Raw genomic sequence first — 26,026 nt, forward strand, 5'->3', positions numbered from 1 at the left:
AGCGCATCTGTGTTTATGCCATGTCGTCACCACTCTGCGTCACAATCCAGTCATGATCCCATTGAAACAAGCCGTTCTGAGATCCACACCAGTCCAGTTTAACTGCATCCAATCCTCCATCCTGAGGGTTCTGCTGCGGGAAAAATCCAGCAGAACCAGAACCAGGAAAGACTGCCACCTGTCTGGACCTGCTGGGGGTGGAGAGGAGGGAGGTCACCAGGCCAGGATACAAGCCCAGTGCATCATGGGACGGCACCAGCAGCACTGGCCGTAGATCAGCGTCACCAGACCTTACTGATTTATCAGGATCCGGTTCCTGTCTGATAAGAAGGATCTGATTCCCGAAACCGGACCGGAATCCGGTTCTGGTCCGATAAGAAAAGGATCTGCTTCCCTAAACCACACCAGGATCAGGTTCCAGTACGATAAGAACGATCTGCTTTCCAAAACCAGACCGGGATCTGGTTTTGGTACGATAAGAAGGATCTGCTTCTTAAAACTAGACCCAGAACCGGTTCCAGTATGATAAGAAGGATCTGCTTTCCAAAACTAAACCGGGATCTGGTCCTGGTACGATTTGAAAGGATCTGCTTCCCTAAACCAGACCAGGATCAGGTTCCGGTACAATTAGAAGGATCTGCTTCCCCACACCAGACCAGGATCAGGTTCCGGTACAATAAGAAGGATCTGCTTTCCAAAACCAGACCGGGATCTGGATTTGGTACGATAAGAAAGATCTGCTTTCCAAAACTAGACTGGGATCTGGTCCCAGTACGATTAGAAGGATCTGCTTCCCTAAACCAGACCAGGATGAGGTTCCGGTACAATAAGAACAATAAGAAGGATCTGCTTTCCGAAACCAGACTGGGATCTGGATTTGGTACGATAAGAAGGATCTGCTTCCCAAAACTAGACCCAGAACCGGTTCCAGTATGATAAGAAGGATCTGCTTTCCAAAACTAAACCGGGATCTGGTCCTGGTACGATTAGAAAGGATCTGCTTCCCTAAACCAGACCAGGATCAGGTTCCGGTACAATTAGAAGGATCTGCTTCCCCACACCAGACCAGGATCAGGTTCCGGTACAATAAGAACAATAAGAAGGATCTGCTTTCCGAAACCAGACTGGGATCTGGATTTGGTACGATAAGAAGGATCTGCTTCCCAAAACTAGACCCAGAACCGGTTCCAGTCCGATAAGAAGGATCTGCTTCCTGAAACCAGACCGGGATCCGGTTCGGGTCCGATAAGAAGGATCTGCTTCCTGAAACTAGACCGGGATCCGGTTCTGGTCCGATAAGAAGGATCTGCTTCCTGAAACCAGACCGGGATCCGGTTCGGGTCCGATAAGAAGGATCTGCTTCCTGAAACCAGACCGGGATCCGGTTCCGGTCCGATAAGAAGGATCTGCTTCCTGAAACCAGACCGGGATCCGGTTCGGGTCCGATAAGAAGGATCTGCTTCCTGAAACCAGACCGGGATCCGGTTCGGGTCCGATAAGAAGGATCTGCTTTCTGAAACCAGACCGGGATCCGGTTCGGGTCCGATAAGAAGGATCTGCTTCCTGAAACCAGACCGGGATCCAGTTCGGGTCCGATAAGAAGGATCTGCTTCCTGAAACCAGACCGGGATCCGGTTCGGGTCCGATAAGAAGGATCTGCTTCCTGAAACCAGACCGGGATCCGGTTCCGGTACAATAAGAACAATAAGAAGGATCTGCTTTCCGAAACCAGACTGGGATCTGGATTTGGTACGATAAGAAGGATCTGCTTACCAAAACTAGACCCAGAACCGGTTCCAGTCCGATAAGAAGGATCTGCTTCCTGAAACCAGACCGGGATCCGGTTCGGGTCCGATAAGAAGAATCTGCTTCCTGAAAACAGACCGGGATCCGGTTCGGGTCCGATAAGAAGGATCTGCTTCCTGAAACCAGACCGGGATCCGGTTCTGGTCCGATAAGAAGGATCTGCTTCCTGAAACCAGACCGGGATCCGGTTCGGGTCCGATAAGAAGGATCTGCTTCCTGAAACCAGACCGGGATCCGGTTCGGGTCCGATAAGAAGGATCTGCTTCCTGAAACCAGACCGGGATCCGGTTCGGGTCCGATAAGAAGGATCTGCTTCCTGAAACCAGACCGGGATCCGGTTCCGGTCTTCCTGAAACCAGACCGGGAACCGGTTCAGGTCCTCCTAAAACCAGACCGGGAACTGGTTCCGGTCCTCCTAAAACCAGACCGGGAACCGGTTCCGGTCCTCCTGAGACCAGACCAGGATCAGGTTCCGGATCTGGACTGTGATTAACTCAGGTGTTTTACTTCTTCTTCTCCTCTTTATGTATAAAGTCCGCGCATGTGCAGTAGGGCAGCAGCCTCACCGTGAAGCGGAACTTTCTGCTGCATCCTCTCCACAGACTCTTCATGGAGCCTCTCTGACTTGATGCGCCCTTGAGCGCGAGCCGCGGCGACTGCGGTGCGCGCGCATCACGTCAGAATTGAGGAAGTGTGGTCAGGTTCACGAGACCGAGGAGGAGGATACCGGATGTAAACCGGCGCGAGCTCCAAAATTAAACAAAGTGCATCAAGCAGGACTGTTTTTATTTCTCCTCTACCTTCCTGTGAAGAGAAGAGACTTTATTCTTGTTAGGAAATATTGATTTATGACGTCATAATATCGCAGAAATATTATAAATACCTTCCCCACATGTGACGTTTTACTTCTGCAGAAATCATGCTTCTTAAGATGGGCCAATGTTAAGAGGTGGTTTTTAGTATGAATTTATTTAATTCATACTAAAAGTTACTATCTATTAATTTTTTACTATCTAAAATTACTATCTATTTTATAAAAAATATGTGCTGGATATATATTCATGTTTTACATATACATATATATATACACACACACACACACACACATATACATATATATATATATATATATATATATATATATATATATATATATATATATATATATATATATATATATATATATATATGTCTGCAGGATGATTTATTAGAAGCTGCATTCACTGACACTCTGGACATCTGAAGTTTATCCAGGTAGAAGTCAGACTCTGGTCCTCCAGGCCAGGTGTTTGGGTTTTCCCTGCTGCAACGCACCTGACTCACATCAGCTTTAATGCCTTTGAGCCGGGTTCTGCCGGAGGTTTCCTTCCTGTTAAAAGGGAGTTTTTTCCTTCCCACTGTCGCCGTGTGCTTGCTCAGGATGGGAGATTGAGTTGGACTCAACTCAATCTGTTGGTTTCCTTATATAGGCTGTTATGAATTGGCTTTCATTATGTTTTCTTCTCTGTCTGTAAAGTGTCTTGAGATGGCATTGCCGTGATTTGACGCTATATAAATAAAGTTGAATTGAACTGAACCTCCAGGCTGCAGATTAAAGTCTGTTGCAGCGGGAAACACCGCAAGTATTTATGTTCTTCTAACTTTTTATTTTTACCCCGGATGGTTCCACTGCTCTGACTGAAGTAAAGCAGACCAAGGTCCACCAGGACCAGTTGGGGGACTATGAACAGGTCCACCAAGACCAGTTGGGGGACTATGAACAGGCCCACCAAAACCAGTTGGGCGATTATTAACACGTCCAGGACCAGTTGGGGGACTATGAACAGGTCTACCAGGACCAGTTGGGGGACTATGAACAGGTCCGCCAAGACCAGTTGGGGTATTATTAACAGGTCCAGGACCAGTTGGGGGATTATTAACAGGCCCACCAAGACCAGTTGGGGTATTATTAACAGGTCCAGGACCAGTTGGGGGATTATTAACAGGCCCACCAAAACCAGTTGGGCGATTATTAACAGGTCCAGGACCAGTTGGGGGACTATGAACAGGTCTACCAGGACCAGTTGGGGGACTATGAACAGGTCCAGGACTAGTTGGGGGATTATTAACAGATCCAGGACCAGTTTGGGGATTACTAAAAGGTCCAGGACCAGGTGGGGGACGATCAACAGGTCCAGGACCAGTTGGGGGGATATGCACAGGTCCAGGACCAGTTAAGGGAATATTAACAGGTCTACCAGGACCAGCTGGGGGACTATTAACAGGTCCAGGACCAGTTGGGGGACTATTAACAGGTCCAGGACTAGTTGGGGGATTATTAACAGATCAACCAGAACCAGTTGGGTGAAGATGAACAGGTCCAGGACCAGTTGGGGGACTATGGACAGGTCCAGAACCAGTTGGGGGATTATTAACAGGTCCAGGACCAGTTGGGGGATTATTAACAGGTCCAGGACCAGTTCGGGGATTATGAACAGGTCCAGGACCAGTTGGGGGACTATTAACAGGTCCAGGACCAGTTGGGGGATTATGAACAGGTCCAGGACCAGTTGGGGGACTATAAAAAGGTCCAAGACCAGTTCAGGGATTACTAACACATCCAGGACCAGTTGGGGGACTATGAACAGGTCCAGGACTAGTTGGGGGATTATTAACAGATCCAGGACCAGTTTGGGGATTACTAACAGGTCCAGGACCAGGTGGGGGACGATCAACAGGTCCAGGACCAGTTGGGGGGATATGCACAGGTCCAGGACCAGTTAAGGGGATATTAACTGGTCTACCAGGACCAGTTGGGGGACTATGAACAGGTCCACCAAGACCAGTTGGGAGATTATTAACAGGTCCAGGACCAGTTGGGGGATTATGAACAGGTCCAGGACCAGTTGGGGGATTATTAACTATTATTAACTATTAACAGGTCCAGGACCAGTTGGGGGACTATTAACAGGTCCAGGACCAATTGGGGGATTATTAACTATTATTAACTATTAACAGGTCCAGGACCAGTTGGGGGACTATTAACAGGTCTACCAAGACCAGTTGGGGGATTATTAACAGGTCAACCAGAACCAGTTGGGTGACGATGAACAGGTCCAGGACCAGTTGGGGGACTATGGACCGGTCCAGGACTAGTTGGGGGATTATTAACAGGTCTACCAAGACCAGTTGGGGGATTATTAACAGGTCCAGGACCAGTTGGGGGATTATGAACAGGTCCAGGACCAATTGGGGGACTATGAACAGGTCCAGGACCAGTTGGGGAACTATGAACAGGTCCAGGACTAGTTGGGGGATTATTAACAGGTCTACCAAGACCAGTTGGGGGATTATTAACAGGTCAACCAGAACCAGTTGGGTGACGATGAACAGGTCCAGGACCAGTTGGGGGAATATGGACAGGTCCAGAACCTTATTAACAGGTCCAGGACCAGTTGGGGGATTATTAACAGGTCCAGGACCAGTTCGGGGATTATGAACAGGTCCAGGACCAGTTAGGAGGATTATGAACAGGTCCAGGATCAGTTGGGGGACTATGAAAAGGTCCAGGACCAGTTGCGGGATTATTAAGAGGTCCAGGACCAGTTGGGAGATTATGAACAGGTCCAGGATCAGTTGCGGGACTATTAACAGGTCCAGGACCAGTTGGGGGACTATGAACAGGTCCAGGACCAGTTGGCGGACTATGAACAGGTCCACCAAGACCAGTTGGGAGATTATTAACAGGTCCAGGACCAGTTGGGGGATTATGAACAGGTCCAGGACCAATTGGGGGACTATGAACAGGTCCAGGACCAGTTGGGGAACTATGAACAGGTCCAGGAACTGTTGGGGGACAGAAAACTGGTCCAGGACCAGTTGGGGGAATATTAACAGGTCCACCAAGACCAGTTGGGAGATTATTAACAGGTCCAGGACCAGTTGGGGGATTATGAACAGGTCCAGGACCAGTTGGGGGATCACTAACAGGTCCAGGACCAGTTGGGGGACTATGAACAGGTCCAGGACCAGTTGGGGGATTACTAACAGGTCCACGACCAGTTGGGAGACTATGAACAGGTCCATGACCAGTTGGGGGATTATTAACAGGTCTACCAAGACCAGTTGGGGGATTATTAACAGATCAACCAGAACCAGTTGGGTGACGATGAACAGGTCCAGGACCAGTTGGGGGACTATGAACAGGTCCAGGGCCAGTTGGGGGATGATTAACTGGTCCACCAAGACCAGTTGGGGGAGGATGAACAGGTCCACCACAACCAGTTGGGGGATTATTCACAGGTCCAGGACTAGTTGGGGGATTATTAACAGGTCCAAGACTAGTTGCGGGATTATTAACAGGTCTACCAAGACCAGTTGCGGGATTATTAACAGGTACATGACCAGTTGGGGGATTATTAACAGGTCCAGGACCGGTTAGGGGGACTATGGACAGGTCCACCAGGACCAGTTGGGTGATTAATAACAGGTCTAGGACCAGTTGGGGGACTATGAACAAGTCCAGGACCAGTTGGGGGTTTACTAACAGGTCCAGGACCAGTTGGGGGACTATGGACAGGTCCACCAGGACCAGTTGGGTGATTAATAACAGGTCTAGGACCAGTTGGGGGACTATGAACAGGTCCAGGACCAGTTGGGGGACTATGAACAAGTCCAGGACCAGTTGGGGGATTATTAACAGGTCCAGGATCAGTTTTGCGATTATTAACAGGTCCAGGACCAGTTGGGGGACTATGAACTGGTCCAGGAACTGTTGGGGGACTATTAACAGGTCCAGGACCAGTTGGGGGATCATTAACAGGTCCAGGACCAGTTAGGGGGATTATTAACAGGTCCAGAACCAGTTCTGGGACGATGAACAGGTCCAGGACCAGTTAGGGGATTATTAACAGGTCCAGAACCAGTTGGGGCACTATGAACAGGTCCCGGACCAGTTGGGGGACTATCAACAGGTCCAGGACCAGTTGGGGGACTATGAACAGGTCCAGGACCAGTTAAGGGGGCTATGAACAGGTCCAGGACCAGTTAGGGGGACTATGAACAGGTCCAGGACCAGTTAGGGGGGCTATGAATAGGTCCAGGACCAGTTAGGGGACTATGAACAGGTCCAGGACCAGTTAGGGGGACTATGAACAGGTCCAGGACCAGTTAGTGGACTATGAACAGGTCCAGGACCAGTTGGGGGACTATGAACAGGTCCAGGACCAGTTAGGGGGACTATGAACAGGTCCAGGACCAGTTGGGGGGATTATGAACAGGTCCAGGACCAGTTAGGGGGACTATGAACAGGTCCAGGACCAGTTGGGGGGATTATGAACAGGTCCAGGACCAGTTAGGGGACTATGAACAGGTCCAGGACCAGTTAGGGGGACTATGAACAGGTCCAGGACCAGTTAGGGGGACTATGAACAGGTCCAGGACCAGTTAGGGGGACTATGAACAGGTCCAGGACCAGTTAGGGGACTATGAACAGGTCCAGGACCAGTTAGGGGGACTATGAACAGGTCCAGGACCAGTTAGGGGGACTATGAACAGGTCCAGGACCAGTTAGGGGGACTATGAACAGGTCCAGGACCAGTTAGGGGGACTATGAACAGGTCCAGGACCAGTTAGGGGGACTATGAAAAGGTCCAGGACCAGTTAGGGGGATTATGAACAGGTCCAGGACCAGTTGGGGGATTATTAACAGGTCCAGGACCAGCTGGGGGACTATGAACAGGTCCAGGACCAGTTGGGGGACTATTAACAGGTCCAGGACCAGTTGGGGGATTATTAACTATTATTAACTATTAACAGGTCCAGGACCAGTTGGGGGACTATTAACAGGTCTACCAAGACCAGTTGGGGGATTATTAACAGGTCAACCAGAACCAGTTGGGTGACGATGAACAGGTCCAGGACCAGCTGGGGGACTATGGACCGGTCCAGGACTAGTTGGGGGATTATTAACAGGTCTACCAAGACCAGTTGGGGGATTATTAACAGGTCCAGGACCAGTTGGGGGATTATGAACAGGTCCAGGACCAATTGGGGGACTATGAACAGGTCCAGGACCAGTTGGGGAACTATGAACAGGTCCAGGACTAGTTGGGGGATTATTAACAGGTCTACCAAGACCAGTTGGGGGATTATTAACAGGTCAACCAGAACCAGTTGGGTGACGATGAACAGGTCCAGGACCAGTTGGGGGAATATGGACAGGTCCAGAACCAGTTGGGGGATTATTAACAGGTCCAGGACCAGTTGGGGGATTATTAACAGGTCCAGGACCAGTTCGGGGATTATGAACAGGTCCAGGACCAGTTAGGAGGATTATGAACAGGTCCAGGATCAGTTGGGGGACTATGAAAAGGTCCAGGACCAGTTGCGGGATTATTAAGAGGTCCAGGACCAGTTGGGAGATTATGAACAGGTCCAGGATCAGTTGCGGGACTATTAACAGGTCCAGGACCAGTTGGGGGACTATGAACAGGTCCAGGACCAGTTGGCGGACTATGAACAGGTCCACCAAGACCAGTTGGGAGATTATTAACAGGTCCAGGACCAGTTGGGGGATTATGAACAGGTCCAGGACCAATTGGGGGACTATGAACAGGTCCAGGACCAGTTGGGGAACTATGAACAGGTCCAGGAACTGTTGGGGGACAGAAAACTGGTCCAGGACCAGTTGGGGGAATATTAACAGGTCCACCAAGACCAGTTGGGAGATTATTAACAGGTCCAGGACCCGTTGGGGGATTATGAACAGGTCCAGGACCAGTTGGGGGATCACTAACAGGTCCAGGACCAGTTGGGGGACTATGAACAGGTCCAGGACCAGTTGGGGGATCACTAACAGGTCCAGGACTAGTTGGGGGACTATTAACAGGTCTACCAAGACCAGTTGGGGGATTATTAACAGATCAACCAGAACCAGTTGGGTGACGATGAACAGGTCCAGGACCAGTTGGGGGACTATGAACAGGTCCAGGGCCAGTTGGGGGATGATTAACTGGTCCACCAAGACCAGTTGGGGGAGGATGAACAGGTCCACCACAACCAGTTGGGGGATTATGAACAGGTCCAGGACCAGTTGGGGGATTATGAACAGGTCCAGGACTAGTTGGGGGATTATTAACAGGTCCAAGACTAGTTGCGGGATTATTAACAGGTCTACCAAGACCAGTTGCGGGATTATTAACAGGTACATGACCAGTTGGGGGACTATGAACTGGTCCAGGAACTGTTGGGGGACTATTAACAGGTCCAGGACCAGTTGGGGGATCATTAACAGGTCCAGGACCAGTTAGGGGGATTATTAACAGGTCCAGAACCAGTTCTGGGACGATGAACAGGTCCAGGACCAGTTAGGGGATTATTAACAGGTCCAGGACCAGTTGGGGCACTATGAACAGGTCCCGGACCAGTTGGGGGACTATCAACAGGTTCAGGACCAGTTGGGGGACTATTAACAGGTCCAGGACCAGTTGCGGGATTATTAACAGGTCCAGGACCAGTTGGGTGACGATGAACAGGTCCAGGATCAGTTGGGGGACTATGAAAAGGTCCAGGACCAGTTGGGAGACTATGAACAGGTCCAGGACCAGTTTAGGGACTATGAACAGGTCCAGGACCAGTTCAGGGACTATGAATAGGTCCAGGACCAGTTCAGGGACTATGAATAGGTCCAGGACCAGTTTAGGGACTATGAACAGGTCCAGGACCAGTTCAGGGACTATGAATAGGTCCAGGACCAGTTGGGGGATTATTAACAGGTCCAGGACCAGCTGGGGGACTATGAACAGGTCCAGGACCAGTTAGGGGGGCTATGAATAGGTCCAGGACCAGTTAGGGGACTATGAACAGGTCCAGGACCAGTTAGGGGGACTATGAACAGGTCCAGGACCAGTTGGGGGACTATGAACAGGTCCAGGACCAGTTAGGGGGACTATGAACAGGTCCAGGACCAGTTGGGGGGATTATGAACAGGTCCAGGACCAGTTAGGGGGACTATGAACAGGTCCAGGACCAGTTAGTGGACTATGAACAGGTCCAGGACCAGTTGGGGGACTATGAACAGGTCCAGGACCAGTTAGGGGGACTATGAACAGGTCCAGGACCAGTTGGGGGGATTATGAACAGGTCCAGGACCAGTTAGGGGACTATGAACAGGTCCAGGACCAGTTAGGGGACTATGAACAGGTCCAGGACCAGTTAGGGGGACTATGAACAGGTCCAGGACCAGTTGGGGGGATTATGAACAGGTCCAGGACCAGTTGGGGGACTATGAACAGGTCCAGGACCAGTTAGGGGACTATGAACAGGTCCAGGACCAGTTAGGGGGACTATGAACAGGTCCAGGACCAGTTAGGGGGACTATGAACAGGTCCAGGACCAGTTAGGGGGACTATGAACAGGTCCAGGACCAGTTAGGGGGACTATGAACAGGTCCAGGACCAGTTAGGGGGACTATGAACAGCTCCAGGACCAGTTAGGGGGACTATGAACAGGTCCAGGACCAGTTAGGGGGACTATGAACAGGTCCAGGACCAGTTAGGGGGACTATGAACAGGTCCAGGACCAGTTAGGGGGACTATGAACAGCTCCAGGACCAGTTGGGGGATTATTAACAGGTCCAGGACCAGCTGGGGGACTATGAACAGGTCCAGGACCAGTTAGGGGGACTATGAACAGGTCCAGGACCAGCTGTAGGATTATTTTGAATCTCGGGACCGGAAGCTGCGCGTGCGTCGCGCCGCTTCACGCAGCTTCCTGCTAACTCGCAGCGTCTCCTGGCGAACATGGCGGCAACTTGAGCTCGGCAGCGCGAGGAAGACGGCGAGGGCTCGAGCAGAAAAGAGGTCTGTTCCAGGCTGCGGCCCCCCCGCCACACGCTGACACCCCCTCGCCATGGTGGAAGACGACCTCGCGCTTGTCCCTGCACGCCCGAGGCCGCGGGAGACGTCAGCGCGTCGCTGAGCGTTTCTGCAGACGGAGGCGAAGCTACGCAGAGGCGCGAGCGGCGCGGCGCGAGCTCTGGGCGGACGGGGAGGACAGCCATGGAGGATGCGGCCCGTGATTTCCCAGCCGGCTCGCGCTCACGTTGATGGGAATCTCCGCTGATCGCAGACCCGCCAGCCGACACCTGGGGGGGGACACCGCGACGCGCCCCCCACGTCCATGACTGTTGCGGCAGAGGAACCCCCACGGTGGAGTCGGCCGGTTCCCAAAATATGACCAGGGGTGCTGGGACGTGTTGGCAGCACGGAGATGAAACGTGGCTCGAGCCCCCCCGCGACAACCAGAAGCCATTCACCGACTCCGAGAGGGCGCAGAGATGGCGGCTGTCCTTGGCGTCCCTCCTGTTCTTCACCATCCTCCTCTCGGATCACCTGTGGTTCTGCGCCGAGGCCAAGCTGGCCCGGACCCGGGACAAGTTCGCGCCCCCCCACCCCCTGTCCCCCCACACCCCCCCAGCACACAGCAGCCTCAGAGGAAACCCACACGCTATTTTTCTAGGAAACTCTACCAAACACTTGTGGCGGCTGGAAACTTGCCACCAGGACAGTTTGTCTACAGACTGCTTCACGCTCGCGGACGCAGATGATCTGTGCACGAGCCTGTCCGGCCGAGCGGGGGCGCGCGCTGTAAATATGAGCGATTTGTACCTCTCCTTTTGTAACTCCTACTCTCTGCTGGATTTGTTTAACGGCTCCACCTGTCCGGACAATCTCAACTGCAGCCTGGACGTGCTCGCAGATGGCGACGCGACCAGGTGCAGCGCGTGCGTGCAGGCGTACCAGCGCTACGACCAGCACGCGCAGGAGAAGTACGAAGACTTTCAGCTCCTGACTCAGAAATACGAGCCGGGGGCTTATTCCGTGAGGACGTGCATGGAGCAGTGCAAGGTAGGCTGCAGGGGAGCGGGAGGGGGGACGGCAGGGCTTTGGGGGGGGGGGGGGGGGGGGGGGGGGGTGGCATCTGTTGATCTGGGCCCGGGTAGATGCCACTTCTGGTCCCGTCGCCATGGAAACGGGTGACAGATTGGAGGAGATCCCGGCTCCGGGCCTCATGTTCATTCATCTCCTCGTTGTGTTCAGGCCTCGTGCTGATGAGCGGAAACTACGGAGGCAGAAAGGTGCCAAAAATAAAATAAATAAATACTGTTGGATAATCAGGTGGATGTGGCGTTCATGCAACACAACTGGTAATAAATGCATTGAATCAACGGATCAATAACTACCTGAGTCTGTTATTGATGATTAGCTTGGCAAATAAACACTTAAAATACTTTCAGGACTGGAAAATAATCCATAAATCATCATTAAAACATATAATAAACTATATTATGTCTGTAAGTAAAATAAATCCATTGATAAGCGGTTAAATTAACTGATCAAATGAATTTATGTTGAAATATATAAAATACATAATTTCTTTTTTCTTGTAGGGATAGACAACACTCCAGACTTTAGTATCAATGTGACACAATAAATGCCGGGCAAGTATCGATGACATCGGTGATTTTTACTTGAAGTTTTAGTCATTTAATTATTTTTTTCTTTAATCAATTCTGCTTATCAACATATTTTTAAAAAAAAACAAATTTCTGTGAAAAGAAACTTTTTAATGATAAGTTTGGTGAGAACTGACAACTTAAAATAAAAGTTTTGTAAACAGTGTAACTAAATAAGTGTTTTCCTTTTGTCACACAGTTGTGAGAAAATTATTCTACTGGTTTCTGATCGCTTTACTAAAATAACTTTAGCTTTTCATTCTCTTCAAATGAAACCATGTACATCTACCTGCGGAGGGTTCACACACACAGCAGCTGCCGTAGTTGTGCCACCGTTTTTCCTACGGTGTCTGAGAATGGACAAAAAGCTCTGTGAGCCAGCAGTGCAGGCTTCGATTGGTCAATGCTGCAGCTTGTAGCTGAAAACGGCTCATGTTTGGAAGACTTTTGGCTACTAATGGCCACCGTATGTCTTAGCATGCCCGTCTTCAGTGCTAGATGTCAGTAATTCCCACACAGTACCTTTAAGCCGTCATATCAGCAGATCGTGACGTTTGATTGGTTAACCTGCTCGACATGTTGCTGTCAATCAATCCTGATTTAAAAATATTGAAATATATATAGATAAATGATAAAGATCTGTTGAACATGTGATGGATGCACTTGTTAGTTTCCATGATAGAAATAAAAATAAGAAAGAAAGACGTTGTTTGATTTTAGCCCCGCCCACCATTTCTGATTGGTGAGGTTGACAGATATGTATTTCATAATAAATTTAATATTTTATTTGTCAAATAAATATTCAGCATTTTTGCCATAATGAGAATTAGTGATTGCTGTATTTGCGCTTGTAATTTTGTCCCTTTTCTGCTTTCATACTGAAACCCTGCTCTCCATCTTTTCTCCTCATCCGGATGTGAAATCCATGCATGTGTAATAAGCCTTCCTCCTCGCGCCTCCTGCATCCATAAAGCTGCTGGAATCGCCTCCGCTTCACATCTAGAAGCAGCTTGATGGCTTTTGCAAACAACTCTTGTGTGCGCGCATGTGTGTGTGTGTGTGTGTGTGTGTGTGTGTGTGTGTGTGTGTGTGTGTGTGTGTGTGTGTGGCGGCAGTCCGCCAGGTGTTCATCGTGACCATTCTCCTCCATATCGAGAGCGTTTCATTAAAGTCAAGAGGAGGTTTCCCTGCCTAATGTGCTGGAAGTCTGTTTCCGCGCAGGCTTGTTTGCTCATTAGAAGCGCGCACGGAGCCCGGTTAGGCCTCAGCTCGCTGTTTGATCCTCGTGCACTGTTTACCAGCTCCTGACAGAGCACGCCAGGTTAAAAAAAAGAAAAAAAAAAAAAAAAGGGGATTTTTGATGCGGGAAATGCGGAAGAAACGCGGGAGCGGCGCCGCGCTCAGCACCGCGGACAGCGCCTGCCGCGCCGCCGCAAGCGGCAGGCGCTGTCCGCGGTGCTGAATGGCGCTCCATTCACAGAAGCTCTGGCCAATCCCAGATGGCCTCCATTGATGCTACAACTGCAGATAGAGGCGCGTGCACAGTAAACAACAAGAGTGGAAGCAGGCCTCCTGCTTTTACCAGTTTACTGTGTTTGTGACTCTCTGGAAGTTTTTCATAGTCGGCATAAACATGAACACAATAAGACCAAACCGAGGCACATTGGAGCATTTCTGATTTATTTTACACGACTTATTTTACATATTTCATGTTTTGTCAACTTTAATTAAATGATTTAAATACACCTATAATGTATTTTAGATCTGAATTAGGTTTAAAAGTAGATCGGAAGCAGCAAATTAGGGTTAAAATGTGTTTTAAGGTGTTAAAGTCTTCGGAAATTGTTGCTTTTTATTTTATTTTATTTTATATTTTATTTAAATTTTTTAAATTTTATTGAATAATTTTTAAAAATATTTTTATGTAAATTTTATATATTTATGTAAATATATTTATTGTTATACATTTATTTGACATTTAATTGTATTTTATTCCATTTTTCTTTTTACCCCTGAAAAAGATTTAAAAAAAAAAAAAGTTTATTTTTTACCTGATTAAAAATAAATTGGAGCATTAAAGGGTTTAAATGTGAGGAAGTAAGTCTGAGTCGACCCCCTGTGTCGCCCCTGTCCATCGAGCCAGACGGTTGGAAGTTTACTGGGGGGGGGTGTTCGGTCTGATCCGCTCTCTGGACGTGATGATTTGTTGTGGCGATAAGACGATGAAGGACCTGCTGAGGATCCAGATTTTACAGCAGCATCTGGGTTTTTTTTCCAGCAATGTTTTAACAAGGTGCAATGCAACGATGTGCACGTGCTACAATGTGCACGTTGCACACAGGACTCCTGCAGACGGAGTCCGCCGAGTCCTCATAGTTCTAATTTACTTCCATATTTTAAACCAAATAAAAGAAAATAATGTAGAATCGGAGAAGTTTGTAGATTCTTCAGACGAAGAACAACTCGCAGTTCTTTATCAGCTGATGCAGCGACGGTAGCCGCGGTGGGTCAAAAAGCTCCACGTTTGTTGCGTTCAGCTGCTGAATCGTGTTCATTCCCGGTTCTGACTGGAACCACTGGGTTTCCAGCTGGAGCTCTACTGGTCCACCTGCTGGAAACACAACTCCGACCTCTGCTGTCCAATAAGTCACACACACACCGACACACACGTGCAGCGACATCGGGCTGTCCTCCTCTGCTAAACGTTTACTGGGAAGCGTTACGAGCTGCGTTTACTGCAACAAAAAGCCACGTTTATCGCGACTTTGAGAGCTTCTGAAAGCAGGTAAACGTCTACTTCTGTAGCAACGCGGCTGCTGTGTTTTAGCTGGAATGCTAACTACGCTAACAAACCCCGATGGAAACTGTTAGCTTCAGGCTAATTCAGCTGCACAGCTAACTGAGCGTCTTCATGTAGAACTGTTCCTCATCTGCCTCCTTCTGGAGCTCCTGCCTCCTGGAGAAGATGAGCTGCATCTTCGTCCTCTTCCCTCACCGATGGTGGAAACATTCCCGTCCTGTCGGGGTCGGAAGCCTCTCGCTGATCTTCTCCGCCGCGCGATGGCGAAAAACACTTCTTCTTCCAGGTTTTTGTCCCTTAGCGGCGGCTGTAGTTTCAGGAAGACCGCCGCGGCGCTTCCTGTCGTCTGTATGAAGAGATTCTACATGAGAACGTGTCAGATCGGCGGAGGTCGTAGCGCAGCGGCCGCCGACCTCGCCGCCATCTCTCAGCCATCTTCCTCCCACCGGAGCGAGCTGAACTGCTGTTTTACTTGTCTGCAAACTCACCTCCTGGCATTTGCAGGGAAAACAATCATTTAGTGGCGCTGCTAATTCCTGTGAGTGACCGCTCTTCACCCTCCTGATTACAGGTTTCCTCCCTGCTGCTTCGGCTCATGACTCAAGCCGTAACGTGGAGCTAATGCCTTCAGACAGCAGTTTAACTGGAGCGTTGGCTCCGACAGGTGTGTGTTTTCTCTCAGACGGCTGAGCTGCTAGCCGTGACCACGTGAAGGAAAACGCCCGGCTTCTCCTGCACAGGAAGCTCTGCCGTGTCGCGGGAAGTCTGGTGGTCTGCAGGCGGGGCTCGATGCTCCTCACCGGGTCCCCCATCAGCACGGCGACCCGGCTGACGCTGCGAGCAGCTCATCGTTCATCATGATGCATCGCTGAGCTGGAACATGTCACTGATAAATAAATCAGCTTTAAACCACAGAAAAATAAAGAATATTTATTAATCTGGACATTATTTACTGAATTATTATTTATTATTTGGTCTGGAGAGAAAAACGATCATCCGGCTGAAAAGGCTTCAACCTGCTGTGATTCATGTTTCTGCTGCAGCCGTTAGAAACCCGAAGCGTCTTCGTCCAGTTCCCATCAAACATTCAACAAGCAGCTGCTTGTTCTGCTCCTCGCATCCCTCTGACACGTTTCATCACCTCATGGAACGTACTGGTGGGAGGTTCTCCTGTTCCACCATCAGGATGTGGTTCAGCGTGGTCCTGCTGGACCAGTTCTCCTGTTCCACCATCAGGATGTGGTTCAGCGTGGTCCTGCTGGACCAGTTCTCCTGTTCCACCATCAGGATGTGGTCCAGCGTGGTCCTGCTGGACCAGTTCTCCTGTTCCACCATCAGGATGTGGTCCAGCGTGGTCCTGCTGGACCAGTTCTCCTGTTCCACCATCAGGATGTGGTCCAGCGTGGTCCGGCTGGTCCAGTTCTCCTGTTCCACCATCAGGATGTGGTTCAGTGTGGTCCTGCTGGACCAGTTCTCCTGTTCCACCATCAGGATGTGGTTCAGCGTGGTCCTGCTGGACCAGTTCTCCTGTTCCACCATCAGGATGTGGTTCAGCGTGGTCCTGCTGGACCAGTTCTCCTGTTCCACCATCAGGATGTGGTTCAGCATGGTCCGGCTGGACCAGTTCTCCTGTTCCACCATCAGGATGTGGTTCAGCGTGGTCCTGCTGGACCAGTTCTCCTGTTCCACCATCAGGATGTGGTCCAGCGTGGTCCTGCTGGACCAGTTCTCCTGTTCCACCATCAGGATGTGGTCCAGCGTGGTCCGGCTGGTCCAGTTCTCCTGTTCCACCATCAGGATGTGGTCCAGCGTGGTCCGGCTGGTCCAGTTCTCCTGTTCCACCATCAGGATGTGGTCCAGCGTGGTCCGGCTGGTCCAGTTCTCCTGTTCCACCATCAGGATGTGGTCCAGCGTGGTCCGGCTGGTCCAGTTCTCCTGTTCCACCATCAGGATGTGGTCCAGCGTGGTCCTGCTGGACCAGTTCTCCTGTTCCACCATCAGGATGTGGTCCAGCGTGGTCCGGCTGGTCCAGTTCTCCTGTTCCACCATCAGGATGTGGTCCAGCGTGGTCCTGCTGGACCAGTTCTCCTGTTCCACCATCAGGATGTGGTCCAGCGTGGTCCTGCTGGACCAGTTCTCCTGTTCCACCATCAGGATGTGGTCCAGCGTGGTCCGGCTGGTCCAGTTCTCCTGTTCCACCATCAGGATGTGGTTCAGTGTGGTCCTGCTGGACCAGTTCTCCTGTTCCACCATCAGGATGTGGTCCAGCGTGGTCCGGCTGGACCAGTTCTCCTGTTCCACCATCAGGATGTGGTTCAGCGTGGTCCTGCTGGACCAGTTCTCCTGTTCCACCATCAGGATGTGGTTCAGCGTGGTCCTGCTGGACCAGTTCTCCTGTTCCACCATCAGGATGTGGTCCAGCGTGGTCCGGCTGGTCCAGTTCTCCTGTTCCACCATCAGGATGTGGTCCAGCGTGGTCCTGCTGGACCAGTTCTCCTGTTCCACCATCAGGATGTGGTCCAGCGTGGTCCGGCTGGTCCAGTTCTCCTGTTCCACCATCAGGATGTGGTTCAGCGTGGTCCGGCTGGACCAGTTCTCCTGTTCCACCATCAGGATGTGGTTCAGCATGGTCCTGCTGGACCAGTTCTCCTGTTCCACCATCAGGATGTGGTTCAGCGTGGTCCTGCTGGACCAGTTCTCCTGTTCCACCATCAGGATGTGGTCCAGCGTGGTCCGGCTGGTCCAGTTCTCCTGTTCCACCATCAGGATGTGGTCCAGCGTGGTCCGGCTGGTCCAGTTCTCCTGTTCCACCATCAGGATGTGGTCCAGCGTGGTCCGGCTGGTCCAGTTCTCCTGTTCCACCATCAGGATGTGGTCCAGCGTGGTCCTGCTGGACCAGTTCTCCTGTTCCACCATCAGGATGTGGTCCAGCGTGGTCCTGCTGGACCAGTTCTCCTGTTCCACCATCAGGATGTGGTCCAGCGTGGTCCGGCTGGTCCAGTTCTCCTGTTCCACCATCAGGATGTGGTCCATCGTGGTCCTGCTGGACCAGTTCTCCTGTTCCACCATCAGGATGTGGTCCAGCATGGTGGAAGGTCTTCCCTGAAAGAGACGTTGTCTGGATGGGAGCAGATGTTTCAGCATTGATGGAGCTTCCCAGATGTGGAAGCTGCCCACGCCATCGGCACTAATGCAACCCCATCCCATCAGAGATGCAGGCTGATAACAAGCTGGATGCTCCCTCTCCTCTTTAGTCTGCAGGACACGCCGTCCATGCTGTCCACAAACTATTCCACATCTTCATCCAGGTTTCCACTCAGAACATTTTAAATGAGCTTTGGTCCAGAGAAGACGGCGTGTTTCTGGATCCTCTTCACATATGACGGAGCTTTAACCTGCATGAACTGGGTTCACACTGGTTTCTGGAAGCTTCCTGAGTCCATGCACTGGTTTCCAGTAGAGAATCATGTTATAATGCAGAACATCACCAGCATCCAGCCTGGTCCCAGCATACAGAGATCCCTTCAGAGTTTCCAAATATTTCGGTGATAATCTACACTGTTGATCGTTGGATCTTTAAAGTCTGAGAAACATTTTTTTCTGAAATTGTTCCACAATATTTGTAACCAGTTTGTCTCAGACTGGTGAAGCTCGGTCCATCTTTCCACCTGAGAGACTCTGCCTCTCTGAAATGTTCTTTTCTACACGTTAATTCCTGTTACTGAGCTAAACAGCTGTCTTGTTCTCCTCCAGATGTTGCTTTTCCAGCCTTTTGTTGCTCCTGTTCCAGCTGTTTACAGACATGTTGCTGCATCAGAATAAAATCAGCTCATATTTCCCATGAAATGATGAAATATTTCAGTTTTATCATCTGATTTGTTGTTTATCTTTTGGGAATAAAATACGGCCTGATGAGGTTCATACTTTATCTGCCGGAATGAAGAAGATTCTTTTATGAAGAAATCCAGAAATAAAAACAGAAAATACAGATAATTTGTGAGCTTTCTCATGAAAAGGAAGGAGTGATTTGGTGGACCAGCAGTAGAAAGGATTTTCTCTTTTGAAGCCGTGATTTCCTTTTTATTGTTCCAGCGCTGAAATGAAGCAAACACTAAAAACATGAGTCTGACGGCAAGGAGACGATAAAAACCTGGTCCTCTTTGCACCGGAGTCCTTCTCATCTTGTACGTCTGCATTTCCAACCAGGATTTCTAAACGTTCTGCTCAGAGTTTTAAAGCAGCACCAGGGATCTTCTGGCCAGACTGGCTGGTTCATTTAGAGACCCACATCTTCATGGACCAGCAGCAGAACTTTAAAGTCCATCCCCTGACGGACCGGCAGGCACTGGAAAGACTCAGAACTGGACTGATGTGGTCCAGTTTCCTGGTCTTAGTGAGGACTGGAGCAGCAGAGTCCTGAATGAACTGCAGGTGTCTGATTTTCTAGGAAGACCCGTAAAACCCTGTTACAGTAGTCAGGTCGACGAAAGATGAAAGCCTGGACCAGGATTTCCAGGTCCTCCTGGGACATCAGATCTTTTATCCTTCGTGTATTCTCAAGTATTTTTCAAGTTTTTAGGTCCGAGTCCATCGCTAAACCCAGATTTCGGGTCTGGTTGGTGGTTTTTAGGTCCGAGTCCATCGCTGCACCCAGATTTCTGGTCTGGTTGGTGGTTTTTAGGTCCGAGTCCATCGCTAAACCCAGATTTTGGGTCTGGTTGGTGGTTTTTAGGTCCGAGTCCATCGCTGCACCCAGATTTCGGGTCTGGTTGGTGGTTTTTAGGTCCGAGTCCATCGCTACACCCAGATTTCTGGTCTGGTTGGTGGTTTTTAGGTCCGAGTCCATCGCTAAACCCAGATTTCTGGTCTGGTTGGTGGTTTTTAGCTCCGAGTCCATCGCTAAACCCAGATTTCTGGTCTGGTTGGTGGTTTTTAGGTCCGAGTCCATCGCTGCACCCAGATTTCGGGTCTGGTTGGTGGTCTTTAGGTCCGAGTCCATCGCTAAACCCAGATTTCTGGTCTGGTTGGTGGTTTTTAGGTCCGAGTCCATCGCTAAACCCAGATTTCTGGTCTGGTTGGTGGTTTTTAGGTCCGAGTCCATCGCTAAACCCAGATTTCTGGTCTGGTTGGTGGTTTTTAGGTCCGAGTCCATCGCTAAACCCAGATTTCTGGTCTGGTTGGTGGTTTTTAGCTCCGAGTCCATCGCTAAACCCAGATTTCTGGTCTGGTTGGTGGTTTTTAGGTCCGAGTCCATCGCTAAACCCAGATTTCTGGTCTGGTTGGTGGTTTTTAGGTCCGAGTCCATCGCTGCACCCAGATTTCTGGTCTGGTTGGTGGTTTTTAGGTCCGAGTCCATCGCTGCACCCAGATTTCGGGTCTGGTTGGTGGTTTTTAGGTCCGAGTCCATCGCTAAACCCAGATTTCGGGTCTGGTTGGTGGTTTTTAGCTCCGAGTCCATCGCTAAACCCAGATTTTGGGTCTGGTTGGTGGTTTTTAGGTCCGAGTCCATCGCTACACCCAGATGTCTGGTCTGGTTGGTGGTTTTTAGCTCCGAGTCCATCGCTAAACCCAGATTTCTGGTCTGGTTGGTGGTTTTTAGGTCCGAGTCCATCGCTGCACCCAGATTTCGGGTCTGGTTGGTGGTTTTTAGGTCCAAGTCCATCGCTAAACCCAGATTTCTGGTCTGGTTGGTGGTTTTTAGCTCCGAGTCCATCGCTAAACCCAGATTTTGGGTCTGGTTGGTGGTTTTTAGGTCCGAGTCCATCGCTACACCCAGATTTCTGGTCTGGTTGGTGGTTTTTAGGTCCGAGTCCATCGCTGCACCCAGATTTCGGGTCTGGTTGGTGGTTTTTAGGTCCGAGTCCATCGCTAAACCCAGATTTCTGGTCTGGTTGGTGGTTTTTAGCTCCGAGTCCATCGCTAAACCCAGATTTTGGGTCTGGTTGGTGGTTTTTAGGTCCGAGTCCATCGCTACACCCAGATTTCTGGTCTGGTTGGTGGTTTTTAGGTCCGAGTCCAGGAAGTTTCCAGTTATATGGACTGAACCTCTGTGGGGACTTCTAGTTGTCTCTCTTTTGCTCCAGAGACAGTGGCCTCAGTTTTGTTTAACTGAAGAACATTTAGTAACATCCAGTGATGAATCTTCTCAATGCAGTCACGAGGAGCCGGTAAGGTGCTCCCGTCTCCTAGTGACAATATTAATCTGCGTGTCATCTGCGTAACCATGGTAACTCATGTTGTTGCTCTGCATGGCCTGTGGCAATGGGAACATGTAGATGTTAAAGCAAAGAGGCCCGAGGATGGAACCTTGGGGAACACCACATGTTGATCTTGTCCGCATAGATGTACGATGTTTGTTACCAGAGGATTCCACTAAGGGGCACGTTTTATTGAGCTTGCAAACACGTAGCATTAATTTCTTAGAATGTGAAGAAAAGATGCTTCAAACAGACAGAAACTACCAGATAAAGACTGTTGAATGTCATTGTTTCAGTCAGACATGCTGTCAAGATCCGTAGCTAACTGTAACTGTTTGACCTGAGATAAACTGATGACTTCAGAGGAGGTTTATACTTTCCCTCAATAGAAAAATTCTTCTTATAAAAGAGCTGAAGAGGCTGGAAAAGGCCTAAAAGTGTGACAGAAAAGGCTCCAGGAATGATTTAAATCAGCTAGCTGTGCAGTGGCGACACTGTAGGAGAAAATGGTAGTTCACACAAGAATATGCTTCATTCATTCATTCATCATCCGATCTGCTCAGTCCGATGAAGGGTCGTGCAGAAGCTGGAGCCTATCCCAGCAGTCTTTGGACAGCTCGCCAGTCCATCGCAGGGCCATACAGAGACAAACAACCACTCACATTCACTCCTAGGGGTTAAGCATAGGTTAACCAGTTAACCTAACATGCATGTCTTTGGATGGTGGGAGGAAGCCGGAGAACCCAGAGAGAACCCACGGATACACGGGGAGAACATGCAGACTCCACACAGAAAGGCCACTGTTCGAGCGCCCCGCGAGCTGAAGATCGAACCAGCGACCTTCTTGCTGTGAGGCCACAGTGCTAACCACGACGCCACCGTGCAGCCCAGGAATATGTATTGTTTTTAAAATAATTCTCGTTGTATTAATCAAACAATGGTTGCATGTTTTACTTGTCTGCTTAAATGTCCCCGCATGAGGAAATAATATCTGTAGTTTGTCATAACAGTGAATCCTTTGACAAGAATAAAGAAGCGGCGGCGCAGGTGTCTGCTCCCCACTTCCTCCCTGCTAATTTCATTCATTTGGGGAACTGGAGAGCCACCTGCATGGCCAGGTAATCACAGAGTCTGTGGAGATGATGGGCTCCTAGGTCCCTGTAGCATGACTTCTCCTCACACTTTGAGTTTTGTTTATTTCTTTACACCCTTTCCAGCTTCTGCGCATTGTTCTGCTACCTCTAATCCTGCTTCTTCATTTCCTGCTACTACAATTCCTCTCCAGCGTATTCGCAGATCTGTCGCCTCCCTCCCACCCTTCAGGTCAAACTCAAAGTCTAATCTTAGCTGGTGTTGTGTTCGAGTGGAAAGGAGGACAGCGGCCGCTGCATCCTCCCTCTCTAGATCCTTGTCAACCGCACACATCTGCATTGATCTCAGCTCCTTTTGAGCCGGAGGGACAGGCTGCAGCCATAACCAAGAAGTTGATCCCTATTGATTTGCACTGAGCTCTCTGCATTCACTCGTCCTTCATTTGATAGTAGGCAGCTCTAAAATAGGGCAGCGGCAAGATCGTGTGACTATCTGAGCCTGTTTGACTGTGTTTGCATGGCCTGGGAGTAAGTATGTGTTTTTGAGGAATGGAGGCCAGAGCTTGATGTTGTCACTCATCTGTAGTCTCTTTTTCTGCAACGTGGCTGTGAAACCGTGCAGTAAATGGTGTGTAACAACAAGGATATCAGGTCTCAGATGGGAGGCCTTGAAAGAAAATGTAAACACAGATGGAGCGTTGCAAAATGTTGGAAAAAAAGCAGTTTTTTAATGCTAACCAGCACAAAGTTCAGGTTAAAGATCCAGTTCTGGAAAATTCCCATCCCACCGTGATGATGTTGTCAGAGCGCTGACCAAAGAGATGGGTGAGAAATCCTTTTCTCTGTTTGTTTGGTATGAAAAAAGAAGTTTCCTTCATGACATCGGGGGTCAGTGTGGTGCGTTTACATGCACAGCCCATTTCTGCTTCCTTGCATACGTTTCCAGTGTTGTTGTATTTCCACAAATTGTTGTTAAGTCAGTAACTAGTGGGCAGTGCTGAAAACCACAAAGTGTTAAATTAGCATTTAATCCTGCATGAAAACCGCATTTACTCTCCGTTTACGTACAAAACAGGGATGAGTTCTTTATGCTCCCTTATGTAAATGTAGATGTTTATTTCCGCTAGGAGTCAGTGCTGAGTTCAGCGTTACCTTTACATTACCTTACGTTTTGACCAAGCGGTAGCCTCTGGCAGTTAAAAGTGAAACCTGTGCGAAGTGCATAAAACTGCAGTTCCCCCTTCATCCACTAGGGGCTGCAAAACAGAACAAATCCCCATAAAAAGACCAACTTCGCAGCAGAAATAAACATGTTTACAGCAGGAATAAACATGTTTACAGCAGAAATAAACACGTTTACAGCAGAAATAAACGTGTTTACAGCAGGAATAAACATGTTTACAGCAGAAATAAACACGTTTACAGCAGAAATAAACATGTTTACAGCAGAAATAAACATGTTTACAGCAGGAATAAACATGTTTACAGCAGAAATAAACACGTTTACAGCAGAAATAAACATGTTTACAGCAGGAATAAACATGTTTACAGCAGAATTAAACATGTTTACAGCAGAAATAAACATGTTTACAGCAGAAATAAACATGTTTACAGCAGGAATAAACACGTTTACGGCAGGAATAAACATGTTTACAGCAGAAATAAACATGTTTACAGCAGAAATAAACATGTTTACAGCAGAAATAAACATGTTTACAGCAGGAATAAACACGTTTACGGCAGGAATAAACATGTTTACAGCAGAAATAAACATGTTTACAGCAGGAATAAACATGTTTACAGCAGGAATAACACGTTGACAGCAGGAATAAACATGTTTACAGCAGGAATAAACATGTTTACAGCAGGAATAACACGTTGACAGCAGGAATAAACATGTTTACAGCAGGAATAAACATGTTTACAGCCTGGTACAAAAACATTTTAGGTTTAATAGGTCAGGTTTACCTTCATGACAACTGTGGGGGGAGTGAATTTTTTTCTAACTCACGCATTTAAAAGTAATTTAATCTCAAAGTTCGTCATATTTAGGGGTGTGTCCTTTTGATTGACAGGTACTCGATCTTCCACTTCAAGTCAGAAGAACGTAGAACAACCGCGGTTTTTAACCGGTTAACAACGTGACTTAGCTTTAGCCCGCTTACCTCCGTTAGCTGGTTAGCTCCTGTTGTCTGCGGGTTAGCTCGGTTAGCTCTTAGCTACAGAAAGCTCGGAGTTCACTCAATGTCAATCATCCACCATGACGCTCACAGCCCCCCTCTCAGCTCCACCTCTTTGCCCATATTTGTATTTTCCGGGCGAGACAACGCGCATGCCCCTGCCAAGATGGTGATGGCAGGAACCGCCCACCGAGCTTCAATTCAGCTCTTCAGAAACCTACGGGTGACGTCACGGAGGCTCCGCCCATCTTTTTATATACAGTTTATGGTTTTGACACTGGTTAGGAGTGGGAATGCACTGCTATAAACTGGAAAACCGCAATACTCTCCTCAGCTTTTTGCATTGCAAACGGGTGCTTTCTGTATTTGTTCCTCGTCGCCTTGTCATTCGTAACTTATCTTTCCAAAAAACATTAGAATCATTAAGAATGTAGCTGGCATGGTGTTAAGCTGGAAATTTGAAAAAAATTTTCCATATTCATTGTCTTTAGTAAAAACTTTATCTCTTCCACTTATTCTACTTTTTACTGTCTTTCCCATCTGTAGATTTCAGCCAGACTGACACATTTATTTATATTTTAGAAGTCTGACACTTTAACTCAGCTTTGATAAGATCATGTAAAACATACCAGTGTGATATTGTGTTGATATTTTTTTTTAAATTAAAATGTATCAAATCATCAGATTAACAACAATGCTGTCTAATAAGTTTAGTCAAATCTATGAACAACAAGTGATTGTCATTTACATTGTCAAACTATGTGATTTGACATCGTTTAGGCAAAGCTAGCTGGTCTGAATGCTTAAAATGGGAAAAAATAGAATAGAAGTGTAAATGGCTACATTGAAACTGGTATCCACAAGTTGACTTCTTCTGTGGTGTCACCTTGTCGAAAGTTTGGATTGTCAGATGAAGACAATCCTCCTAATCTACACTGTAAATACTGTTTAGCTGTCAGCTAATGTTAGCATGCTAATGTGCTGTTAGCAGTCCACTTGTGACTTTTATCACAGTCCTTTTCTTCTATTTAATTTTTATCACTTCGGGACTTTCGGTAGCGTGAACAATCACTGGCTTTTTTTTCTTTTATTTCAGTGAAAGCTTGTTGACTTGTAGTAAATAGTAACTCACTATCAGTTAATTGTTCAGTAGCATGATCAATCACTTAAGCTCTTAGCTCACCGGATGGTAGCTAACTACTACTTAACACTAACTAGTTATTGTTTTTACAACAATATTAGCAATCCTTTTGGTCTGGCTCACACTTGTTGACTAGTAGTAAACAGTAACCAGAAATGAAGACTAGTTATTTTTTCAGTAGCATGAGCAGTTGCCAAAGCTATTCTTTTAACCTAGTGCATGCTAGCTGGCTACTAATAAAACAGTAACTCGGTCATCTTTCAACAATTACTTTAGCAATCCTTTTACCCAAGGTTACACTTGTTGACTAGTAGTA

The 26,026-nt window shown here is 48.5% G+C and overlaps 1 protein-coding gene across 1 annotated transcript in view; it reads left to right on the forward strand.

The window, feature by feature from the left end:
• Positions 1-11,018: 11,018 nt before the first annotated feature.
• Positions 11,019-26,026, forward strand: part of nalf1a (NALCN channel auxiliary factor 1a) — a gene marked incomplete at both ends in the record, with an annotated part of 126,599 nt that continues 111,591 nt past the window's right edge. Inside the window, one exon of the mRNA XM_079263618.1 lies at positions 11,019-11,693. Within this exon, the coding sequence (XP_079119744.1) occupies positions 11,019-11,693 (675 nt within the window). The remainder of the gene's footprint in view (positions 11,694-26,026) is intronic.

Source organism: Telmatherina bonti (assembly GCF_933228915.1).
Source record: "Telmatherina bonti genome assembly, chromosome: 24".
NCBI lineage: Eukaryota > Metazoa > Chordata > Actinopteri > Atheriniformes > Telmatherinidae > Telmatherina > Telmatherina bonti.